Source organism: Melozone crissalis, unplaced genomic scaffold (genome assembly GCF_028551555.1).
Source record: "Melozone crissalis strain CALT ecotype California unplaced genomic scaffold, PUWL_Pcris_2 ptg000088l_1, whole genome shotgun sequence".
Lineage (NCBI taxonomy): Eukaryota > Metazoa > Chordata > Aves > Passeriformes > Passerellidae > Melozone > Melozone crissalis.
In genome coordinates, this window is record NW_026535865.1 from 113,176 (window position 1) to 125,488 (window position 12,313).

Sequence of the window (12,313 nt, forward strand, 5' to 3'; positions counted from 1 at the left end):
CGGGCTGGGGAAACATGGGGTTTAGGATAGAGGGACTTTAAACAGCTTTTCGCATTAACTTCCACACTTTTACCATGTCTATTTCCATCAGCTACATCAAATTCCATAATTCCATAATACAGTAAACATTATATGAATGACCAAACTTAAAAATTAAAATTCTATGTTCAGAATTAAATTTGTACTTCAAAGCCCCAACAGCAAAATGGTCCCCAAGCCCAGAGGCACCTCTCACTGATTTAGGTACTTCATTGTTGATCAATTACCAGTAACAGCTTATTACACCATGGTCAATGCTGTCATTTGAGATTGACTGCTACACCACACTCTTAAAATTCTTTTTATTTCAAAACTTAAGTATGGGTTACACCAAAGTTAGAGGCCTGGCAACATCAGACAGTCACCCTACACAAGATCTGAAGGTTCTGCTATGCTATCCTTCATGTAATACAGATACACTTACTATTTAAGATATTTCTTTTCTGAAAGGAGAAAACTAGAAAAACCAAGGTGGGTGTTGAGTAAAAGCAAGCCACCACATTAACCAAATTCAATGTTTTTATTCTCTCTCCACTGTATTTAGAAAGCAAAAGCATTATTTACCCATCTGTGAGAAAGCTTTTGGCTGCGGTGCCTGTAGTACTGCTGGACGGAGCACACTTCGCTGCTGTTCCTTTGGTTTCTGGCTAGGGAGACCTGCAAGTGCAAAGTTTTTTCAAGAAGTATAAAGTTTTAAATTTGGAAAATTCAGCTTCATCTAATCTTCTCTAACTGCTTCCAACAGAACACACAATTAAAAACAGACACTAGAAAAGCTTCTACTCACTTCTTTTCCATCCCTCCTTACTCAGCTTCAAAAGAGAGTTAGTCCCAAATAGGGAAGACTATTTCCTACCCTAAAAAGACACTTTAAAATACATTGTCTAACTTATTCAGGAAAGCACAGAAAGAAAGTAATTCAGAAATAAAAGCCAATATGTAAGAAAATTCCAGTAAACCTATTTATGCACTGACATTTTATTCAACTAAACATTACAAATCTTCTTTTCTCCTTCTAATAAAGTAATGTCCAGATAGTAGTAAAATATTTCTTTATCCGTGCAATCAATCAAACACATTGGTACTGTAATAGTTGTGTTGTGTCATTTAATAACCTTTTGGCTTTCTGAATTAACCTGGCCTCTTTGGTTGTTACAGTAAGATGCACAGCACTACAACTCTAATTCTGCTATGATTCAAAAAGTGAATTGACCTTAAACAACCTAATTAAAAAACCCCCGAACATTGTTACATCAACTCTAGAAGGTTATGGGAAGCCCAGAAAATTCAGTTTTCTGGGCTTGCCATAGGTCAAGAAGAACCCTTGATCCAATAAATACTGCAACAGAACTCACTCATAGCAATTAGTTCCATTTCAGGTCACCCATATTAAAAGGGCATGACATCAGATTATAAAGCTATCCAAAGTTCAAACACTCAAACTCAAAACAGCTTGTTCCTTTCTTAAATTTACTACTCTTCCTTCAAGTGAAATGAAGTTTCCATTTGGTGATGCAATAATAGCTTTCATTACCTATATAGTTTTGGGTTTGTTTTTTTCCCCCTCAAATTCCTAAGAAGCTGTAATACTATCATCTTTCTGGTAGTGGCTGGGTCTACATCAGTAAACGGGAAACTCAGTCACAGCCAACCTGTAGTGCAGAACAGGCATGATCATGGACCTGCCACTTACGCTGCCACCAAAAGCCAGGGAGAGCAGAAGTGGGCACTCTCTTGACACTTCCAGCTGCCCTGGCCTGGTCGCAGACTAAACACTCAGTAATGGCCAGAACTTGCTCAAGGCACTTGCTGAACACCCCTTTTCTTATGGTTTGCTACCAAAGGAATCAAATTCAATGTCTGGAGGATAACTCCAAGCACAAACAGAAGTTTGCTAAGCAGCAACAGCTGGGTGATGCACTTCAAACATGCACAGCTGAGCCAATGCAAAACATGGATGCATCCATATGCATTACACGATGGATATGGGCACAACCGCCCCAGAGAAGACAAGATTTTTTTTCTGCAGACACATAGGTATTGCCACCTTCTATTTACCACCTTCTATAGCTGATTGATGAAATTACTAACTAAATAAAATGCTTGAGCAGGTTTCTTTGTACTGTCGCAGTAAACAGTGAACTCACCTGCACTAGGTGCCTGACCATGGATAAGTATTGGTGGCTTCAGCCGGAATCCACTGCTCTTTTCCTCTGGAAATGAAATACAAAATTACAAGGACAGAGCTGTAACATATTAGAAATAGCCATTCAGTCATAAAATTGCTCAGGTTTTCCCCACTGTAACAACCCACAAGTTCTATAAATATGCAAAGTTATTAGGAGCTTTCCAAATAACAAATTCTCTTCTGAAAGAAACCTGAATTTCCAGTGATCATCACAGCAAATATACACCTCAAAGAAACACATGGTATCACAAGCAAGAAGTTCAAAATTTTTTCAGAAGAAACAGGAAAAAGACTGTTCACCAGAGAAATGGGGCTCCTTCTGTGAAGGACTTAATAAAGATAATAAAGGTTTTAAGTGAGAATCAAAATAAAGAAATAACAATCAAAATTATGACTGAACGTGACAGCTGCTAACAAGTATCTAATTGCTAACGATCATAAACTAAGTTAAACTTAATTGCTTAATGTTAGTTTCTTGTAATAAAAAGTTTTTACTCATGCTTTTGTAGTATGAACATAAAAAACTCCTTTGTTCACACTCACTACAGTTATGGTTTTTAAATTAAATATCAAATCTCAAAAAAAATTTATAAATCTACAGCTCTTAAAAACTGAGTTCCTTACAACTTACAAAGAATAATTATACTGTTTTCCTTTTAGGGGCTTAATATCTGTACTCAGAATAAGACAACTCAGCATCTTACAGTCTCACTGTGCTTGGTTATAAGCATATGATATTGATGTGCAGAACAGGCATGATACCAATACAACCAAACCAGAACTATGGAGACTAACAAAATTAGCAGTTCTGTCAACACAGGGTTCACAGATCATAGCTGAACACATGACCATGCTTTATGCTTGTTTTGCTTTTCAATATAAAAGAACATTTTTCTGAAGTAGATATATGAAACTTTTCCAAAGGTTTTATTGTGAGGCTAGCAGGAAAGGGTCGTACTGCAGTATTCTACCTTCACTCCCAAAGCATTCAACAACTTTGATATTATTTTAATTACCTCCAGCAATGGCGATGTTGAACAACAAAGTGAGCAAGAGAACAGGTCTAAGATCAGAACCATCATCACTTCTGTTCTCACAGACAGGGTCTTACTTCTGAAGTACTTTAGATCACAATAAATTAACAACAGAAATATTTTTTCAAGAAAAATGCAGAAAAATGAGGAAGCTCACCTGGTTCTGAGTCAGAATTGCCTGCAGAGGGTTCACAAAAGCTTGATGGCATAAAGACATTGTTCTTTGTTACTGCAGCCAAGGAAAAAGAAAAAAAAAAGGGAAGTTGTGGATGCTGTTCTTTATTATAAACCTGTTACCAGAATTCAAACTGAAGTAATTTTTCTAGTAATTTGTTTTATTTTGGTTTCACTTCTTCTAAATTAAAACAGCATTACAGCCAAAGTAGCAAACAAGCCATTGCCCATAAAATCCTCTCAGTGTCTCCTGAAATAGACAAAGAAAAAATTTCATTTTTCCTGAATCCTGTATAAATACAGGATTCCCAATCTGGACTGTATCTGAATTAGGAATTAGAAGTGGCGTTAGTATATATAATAGCATTGCAGAATGTATAATACCATTTCCAAAGGCCCCTGAGCAGAGAGAGCAGAAAGGTGTGTAATGCCTGCTGAGAGTAGGCATGAACACCTGCCCTCTGATGGACACCAAGAAGCAACTTAGGTTTGAACTACCCTGCAAAGACAAAACTCCTACAGAAACAGAGAAGAGCACATCAGAGTACTATCAGATGTCATCTCAGCAGCATAATAGTCAACCAAAGGAAAAAAATATTTGAAAAAACAGGCAAAAGACAGCACCTCTTTTCCACCCTTTTCTGGGTCATAAAGAAGCAAACAATAGGGAGTTTGGTTGACACCCTGCCCAGCAGTTCTAGTACTTTTGGTATTACACAAAAATCATAATCCAGTTTATAAAATAGGACAATCAGAAGGAGACAGATTCTCTAACAGATACTTTTGCATGAAGTAAAGCATTGTAGTATTTACTGGCTTTTTTAGTTTTTATGCAGCTGTAGAAAAAGATCAAGTATGTTGAAAAGAGAAAAGAAGCTCATCTCTGAAAACCATTGTACTAAAAAATGTGCTATTTGCCTTTTATAATTAAGTCTGAAAATTTTTTTCTTTTTTCCTTAAATTGATTCAAAAAGGTCTTCATGAAACTTGCAATTCAAATCAAAGTTATCACTGCTTGAGAACAACACACATCAGATGAGAAGAAAGGTGTCAATAAATCACCACATCCTCTCAAAATTCATTAACTAAGCAGAGGCTTGAGAAAGGCTACTGGACTCCTGGAATATCCAGTATTTAACCAAGGAAGAGTTGAGTAAATTGTTTTCCTCCACTTCCTAACAGATGTAAGCACAGAGATTCTAATCTTATACCACAAAGACATAGCAGAATGCAAGTGTTAAGAGACTATGGGGAACCTGGTTATACACATACTATTATTCTCACAGAAAAATCTACAAAACCCTGTCTTCATTATTTTTGTGCATTCCTTTACTAAGAGTGGTTAGCAAACAGATAGCAGCAACACTGATCATCCAATTCACAGGATGACATCTGGAGACCCACTGAGCTGCCCAACAGAAAATTTGGATCTGAAAGAGAAGAGCTTCATCCCCTGACTAGCATTGGTGCATGAATTTAAAATGGTATGTCCATAAAGTATCAGCAACTACCTCTTGGATTTCATAGTCATTTATTTCTTTCAAATTAAAATCAAAATGACTAGGCTTTCACCTTTTAGTCACATCTCCACATTGTGCTGCACAGGAGAGGAATATTTTTTTACTTCTTTCTCTCAAGGTATCTCATTTTCTTTGTTTCAACTTAAGACAGTAGAAATAAAGTAGCAGTCTCAAAATCTGCCTCAAACACTGACATAACTAAAATAACTGTTGACCAAAGCTAAAACCTTCATATGATCTATTAGGAGACACAGCACAAATCAAGACTGTTCCTGTGAGTGAACAAATATCAAACGTGACCATTCCCATGCAAGGGAACTGCATGAATTCACCCCAGTGAATTCACTGCCCTGACTGTGCACACACACAGGCTGTGGTCATTCTCTCTTGCATATGTCAGGTGCTTAAGAAGTGCACTGAATCCTCCCCATTTTAATAGTAATGGGAGAAGAGAAAAGAGGACTAAAACATGAGTTGAGACTTGAAAAACTTCCCTGGCAGCAGAGTAACTAAGAAAAAGGTAGCACTTATATAAATTTGGAAAGAAGCGACCTGATCACAACAAATCAAGAAGATTTCTAGTTAATTCTGCAATTTAACAGCACGATAGTAAAAGGTAAAACTACAAATACACATAAACTTACAGATAGAAAACATTTTTAAAAACTATCTGTAAGCTCCTTTGGGCTTCATCAAATTTGCTAACATGAGTACATGACTGCTGTGGTCTTAACCCAAAGCACAACAGACAGTAATAAGACTGCTTACATGACTGGAAAAAGAATTTCTAGGTAGGAAAACTATCCCTTCATTTATAATAGAGTAACAGCATTTACCTGACTGAGAAGGAGGGAACTGATTCAAAGATGAAGTTCTCTCTCGTTTTACAGGTGGACAGTAGCTTCCATCCTCTCGATCAGATTCTGTAGAAAAAACTTTATTAGAGAAAGCGCAAAACATCCCAGCAAGACACACACTCACAGCTTTTAATTTTACAATAAAATCTCTTACCATCTCCATCTTCTGGACTTGATCCATCTGCAGATCTCTGAAATCAGATTACACTGATCAAAGAAAGATCACATACTGAACATTTCAGTCTCTTCTGTTTGATCCAAATGTTTTAAACATCAGTTAGGAGAATTTTTCTTTAACGTCAATGATACACACTCAATGCAATAACCTTCTGTGATTTATATGTAGGCATAGAGTTTCACACAGATACTATCAAAAGCAATTAATTCAAAATATTTCATTTACAAGTAAGATTCCTGAAGATTCCCAAGCACTAATATCTTTAGGGACTGTGTAACAATTACTACAGTTACATTTTCTATATACTGAAAATTTGAAAATGACAGTTTTCAAAATTGGTTTAATTTTTAAAATATGAAGTTTTAAGCTCAACATAAACATACTCATTATTTGTGAGTTCATTCCAAAGCACTTTAACTAATTACTAAGTGACATTAGTTCCTTCAACAAAATTATAACATATAGAGGAATGCCTTTCAAAGCATGCTCTATAAACCAGTATGACAGTATTTTTATTGGAATTAGCAATGGATAGTCCCCCTAATATGTTCCACAGTACCAGAACAAAAAAAGAAGCACCACAGGCTACCAACTATCATAGATATTTTAAAAAGTCTCTGAACAAAGGTTTTATGTATTTTCTGAGGATTTCTATGGCTCCTTCCTCCTATCTCTCTGCCAGTTCCTCAACTAATATAATCTCCTTTGCTCCTCCAAAAAAAATAACCCCATGACAGATTCCTTTCACTATGGAAGGTGATCACGGCTGCATCACATCTTCATCTCACTACAAAACATCTTAGAACAATTGAATTGCTTAGGTAAGCAAGAACCTTTAAGATCATCAAGTCTAAGTGATCCATCAGAACTGCCATGCCCAATGCTAAAACATGTCCACAAGTGCCACATCCACACATCTTACAAATCCCTGCAGGGAAGATGGCTCCACCACTGCCATGGGCAGCCTGTTCCACGGCTGCACAAACCTTTTGTGGAACATGCTTTTCTTAATATCCAATCTAAATGCTCAACTTGAGGCCATATCCTTCTGTCCTGTAACTTGTTACCTGGAAGAACAGATCAACCCCCCACCTTGGCTACACCATCCTTTCAGACAGCTCTGACACACTGGACCATCTGCCTAGTCCGACACTACCCTTTCATCCCACTCCTGCCCCAGGACATGCACATGGCCACCTCCCCTTCACTCAGTCTTACTTCAGAGATTGGCTGATTAATGGAAGAATGGCAGCTCATGGGCAGAGCCCACTGATGCCCCAAAACTCCTTCTCCACCATGATTTGGCCCACTTGGACACTGAGAGCAGGCAGACACACAGAAAGACTGCACAAATCTGCACAGGACTGATATCTGAGGCATACCTTGGGTGTAAGAATATCAGAAAGTAAAAAACTTTCTATTTATCATTGCATACATTTAGAACCCAGATAATACTGTACTATCAGTACTCTATTAAACCCTAATAAAAACACACTGCACTGTGTCTATTTAATTACCTTTAAGGGCTTTTCTGTTTTGTTTTACGTTCATAGCTACCTCACTAGCACCCTAGTTGAGTACTTTTGAAACCTTAGGCATAAGGAATAAGAAACTACTGACAGGTGTGTGTGAATGCAGGGAGTTGCATTCCAGAACTATCAGCCCAGCCATGTCAATACTGCACTTGATGATCCATGGCTCTTTCCACATAATTAGTCAAGTGGTCCAAGACCAGAAAGTGGTCTTATTAGTCACTGACCTTGCCAACACGCAATGCTTTCCCAAAAGATAAGGCTAAAATGGAAAACCATGATATCATGTATTTCAACAATCAGCATCTGAACTCAAAATTGTTCCATTTTGCCCATAAAGTGTTGTCACATATAAAAGCAATTTGTTTCCACTTTTATCAAAAATCCTGCAAGTGAAAAGAAAACACTTGGCGGTAAAAAATTTGCATGACTGGAACTGCAATCTCTATCTGCAAAAAATCCTTAAAAATAAACAAATTATTTCCACCTGAATGTCAAAAACTTAACACATGCTCCATTCTCAATGCTCAAGTAAAACATTCAAAAGTCAAACCCGTATGATTTGAGGCTTGTGCCTCAAATAATATTATCGTTGTAATTTTGTAACTGACAAGCACAACTCATGTACCATCACCATGTTTAGTGGGTAACAGGCATCAATATCCAAAACCAACTCTGTACTCTACTGAGGGCAAAGCAGAACATAAAATCTGCTCCAAGTTATTTCCATGCTTCCTAGCCCAAGAGTTTTGGGAGATTAAAGCTGTGTACCTGTGGTCAAATAGATGCCAGGTAGATTCTGTGGGGGTACACAGATCTACTGTATTAGCATAAGCTTCACTTTTCTATGAAACCACAGATAAAGTAAGTCACAACTGCAGTCAGAATTGCATACCAGTGCTGCTTCAGAGGAAGCTGGGTACACTAGACAAAAAGCAGGGGTTTATATATGCATGACAAACCTGACAGACTGGAAAAGCAGCAAAATACATTTAGTGACAATGAACAGCAGTCCAGTCTCTCCATTTTACACCTCTCAACCTACTCAGTCTGTACTTTACAGCAACAATAAGCTTTAAAATAATGATTTAAAGAAGTACCCCACAAAATGGAAACAAAAGCAAGGACCAGCTCATACTGCAAGAAACCACCAAGGTAATTAAATTTATCTCCATTCAGTTCTTTGGAATAGATGCTGATGAGACACAAACTGGTAACAGCAAAATCCAACCTAGAATTTTCTCACTGAAGAGCAGAAGCCACTTTTCACTTATTCCCTCTGTCCCCAGCTTTCAGAAATCCAGCTAGAGAAAAGTTACATATATGCCTCTATTTATAGAGGCTCCTACAATTAAGACACGCTTCTAGTTAAGGAAATTAGCTTCATAAAGGCTACCAACTGCTTCTTAAGAGCATACGTCACAGATGTTAACTAAATACAAACATTGATTCGTCACACAATTGTTACATCAAGCTAAGAGAAGAACTTCAAAACTTTAAATTGTCATTTTTTGCTTATTTACACTAGTGAGGAGAAACAGGGAGAGGAAGGGAGAATTTGGCTAAAGCAGAAAAGGTCAATGCAATTCAGGTAAAGCTCTAGGAGCTTCTAGTGTTTATCTTTGAAACACTTCTAGTGTTTATCTTTGAAAATGCATTTTAAGATGCAAAAATCATATAAAATGGACTTCAAAGCACAGTAGTGCAAGTCTTCAGTCCAGACACTCTGCACATACACAGGCATTATTGAACTGTCATGATTTGCTTAAAAGCTGTTCCAGAACCTCTTAATCAGCAGTCTTGCTGGGATGGTCATGTGCTGTGGGAGGTTGGTGTGGGACAGCAAAGAGTTAGGACACAACCATCAGCTCTGCAAGGGGCTGTACCTACGGCCACACTAAATTCATGCCATTCCAGAAATATCTGTGAATGTGTATACAAACAAGTAAACAAGAAATATGCAGTGTCTCTTCTTCTGTCTTAACTCATCCATCTTCCCAGGCCCTGAGAAGACTGCATGAAAACTGACTCTCCAATGAGCCAGTACAAGCACTCTTAAGATGCATCAATCTCCTCTAGATTTCAAGGTAAGGGATGATTTTGCTGTAAGACACTCGAATAATTTGAAGAGTACTTGCTAGTGCATGCCAGTCACATGCCCATACTGAGCACCATACAATTCATTACATTTAACTGAATTGAATCAAGAAGAATGCTGAAACAGATGTTTTGTACAGCCACTAATTTCTGCATATGATCCCCAACAGCATTTCTGGGTTTTAAATTTCTTTCAGAACACAGTTAACTGGGGTAAGATTTTCTGCTCTCTAAGAACAAACGAAGATAACCACTTTCTGCGTTCCTGAAAGTCTGGTTAACACCATTCTCTTGGATAGTTCTAGTAACTGCAATTTCAAATGGCAGAAAACTGAGATAAAAGTCTGTGATTATGTCTGATAGGAAAGATGTGTGATAAAATCGCTACAAAGAATTCCATGGGTGAGGGTATGGCTGTTAACATCTTTGAAATTGGTCTTAAAGTCTCCTCCAACTTCAAGCAGCAGGTTTGTTATGGAGCCCAGACAGCCCAACTCCTGAAACAGACAAGTGGGGGACTCAGCATAAGCTTGAACTTAGGAACTTCGGGGTAAAATGACACTTTGAAGGGGGAATATGCAATACACAGTTAGGGAAGGCTCTACCTTCCTAGTACTTCAGACAATGGGGAAAGGAAGAGGGCAACATGCGGCCGGGAGTTTGGGATTAAAGAGAAGGCTCCACCCTCCAGAACCTCAAGAAAGAAAACCTGGTGGGAACGTGTGGCCAGGGGACTCTCTCCTTTTTTATTCAAATAAAGTTGCAGGGCTCCTCTGTCTCCTTTATGGACATTGGTTTTTCAGAGCGTGATTTTCCGCACATGCTTACCAGCTACATTTTAAAATATTAAGTCTCGAAAATGTCAAGCTTCAAAAAAGAGAGAGTTCTGCAGTTAATCAAGCAACAGTCTGAACATTGAGAGGTGCTTAACCTACAGCTATTAGCACCTTATCATGACAATCCACTCAGTACTAGGTTTATTTGAAATGGCCAATTCTTGGACAAAAAAACTCGAAAACAACCAGTGCAAGAAAAGGGTCCAGGTATTGGGTGAAGCAGCCTTAACAAAGCTTGAGCAAAGAGCACGTGCCTAGGGCGTGTTGCCAGAATGAACAGTGACACTCATCTGTACCAAGAAAACATGGTCCACCAACCAGAAAGATTAGGAACACTTAAAAGTTGCTCTGAAAGGCTGTATGGTAGGAGTCATTTAGTCATCCAGTCTTTCAGAAAAGATTTTGCCACATCACCAGAAGAAAAATCAAATTATGAGCACTGACAGCTTTTCCACAAGATACTGATTTCATCCCTAATCCAAAACTCTGCTACGATGCTTGGTGCTTTTAGTCTGTTAAATACCTTACAGGTCAGCACGACATATCCAGTGGAAGCTGCATTACCTTCTCACTTGGTCAAGCTGCAGCATATTATGGCCCATGGAGGGAACAAAGAGTCCTCCTCTCACTGCTTGAAGCAAATCCATCAAATATAGACCCACTTTCTCATTTATTTAGAAGTGCTCTTGCCCTTAGCAAACACACAGTTTACACTTTAAATTTTAAAATACTTTAGGTGTCTTCTACAGTTACGCTACACTACTAGGGAGACTCACAAATTTCATTACTTCTAATTGGAACAAGGGTTTAGAGAAGACTGACACTTGAAATCAAAGAACCAGACAGACTGTGATTTGCACTACCTACACTGAACAGTAACGGATTCCACCTAACGGAAGGGACTTTTTCCTCTAATCCCCTCAGCAGCAGAAGTACTTGGTAGATTGACACTTACCCCTGCCAGTTCTTGTTGAATAGGAGCAAGCTGGGCTTCAGAAGCAGGACTCAGGGTAGCACTGACTGAGGCCACAGCAGGAGCAGGGTGCTCAGAGTCGCACTCACCAGCTGGTTCTGTGTGACCCAGACCATGGCAGGGGGGCTCAACCTCTCCCTGGGGGTCCTCGCCTGAATCCGACAAAGCTTTTTGCTCTGCAGGGGACTGTGAGCAGAAAAGACAACGTCCCTTCAATGCAAGGCTGCAACATGAGATTGGTCGTCCTAGCGAGAGGATCCATTTGTTTAATTTTCACTGTTTTCACAGTAGGGCAGAAGAAGCTGCTTATTCCTGAGACACCAATTAAAATACATAGAAACTCTGTAACAGAACGTGCTGACAGAATAGTTCCCATCCTTGACAAAAGCCTTAGTTGGAGCAAATGCACTCTTTTGAAAGTTACCAAAATCATCTGTGTCCCCAGCAAACAGGATTTTGCCAGCCACAGGCTTGTTGGGGTTTAACCCCTCCCCTCTCTCAAGGACTAAAGGACAGTTGATAACTTTCACCTTTAGATTCAGATATAAAAATTAGACAATTACTCTAAATAAGTGTCCTCCACTGCCTCTTCAGCCCACTTTTGAGGGAGGTGAGGTTGGTTATAAAATTCTCACAGAAATTAATTATTTTAACATTCACACAAGACACAGGATCCTTTCATATTTATATGACAGTGAATTATCTGAAAAGCAACACCAATGTTTTTTTCATAAATTAGCAAGTTTCAATCTAATTCAAGGAGGGACGTGACTGGATAACTAGCGCACCCTAATGGGATTTGGTGTTTGCTGAACTTCTGCCACAGACTTTTCATTCCTTCACATCATTTAATGTTGCACATCCCTGCCTGTACAACAAAAGCTA

General features: G+C 38.5%; 1 protein-coding gene across 3 annotated transcripts in view; it reads right to left on the reverse strand.

Moving 5' to 3' along the window:
- RANBP3 (RAN binding protein 3) overlaps positions 1-12,313 on the reverse strand; it is a 53,200-nt gene that overhangs the window by 18,141 nt on the left and 22,746 nt on the right. For 2 of the 3 annotated variants that reach the window (XM_054290967.1, XM_054290968.1), the window contains 6 exons: positions 11,411-11,614; positions 5,967-6,003; positions 5,792-5,878; positions 3,419-3,490; positions 2,187-2,252; positions 604-696 (listed from right to left, as the gene is read on the reverse strand). In XM_054290967.1, coding sequence (XP_054146942.1) covers positions 604-696; positions 2,187-2,252; positions 3,419-3,490; positions 5,792-5,878; positions 5,967-6,003; positions 11,411-11,614 — 559 coding nt within the window. The remainder of the gene's footprint in view (positions 1-603; positions 697-2,186; positions 2,253-3,418; positions 3,491-5,791; positions 5,879-5,966; positions 6,004-11,410; positions 11,615-12,313) is intronic. The other variant, XM_054290969.1, reaches the window with a different exon arrangement.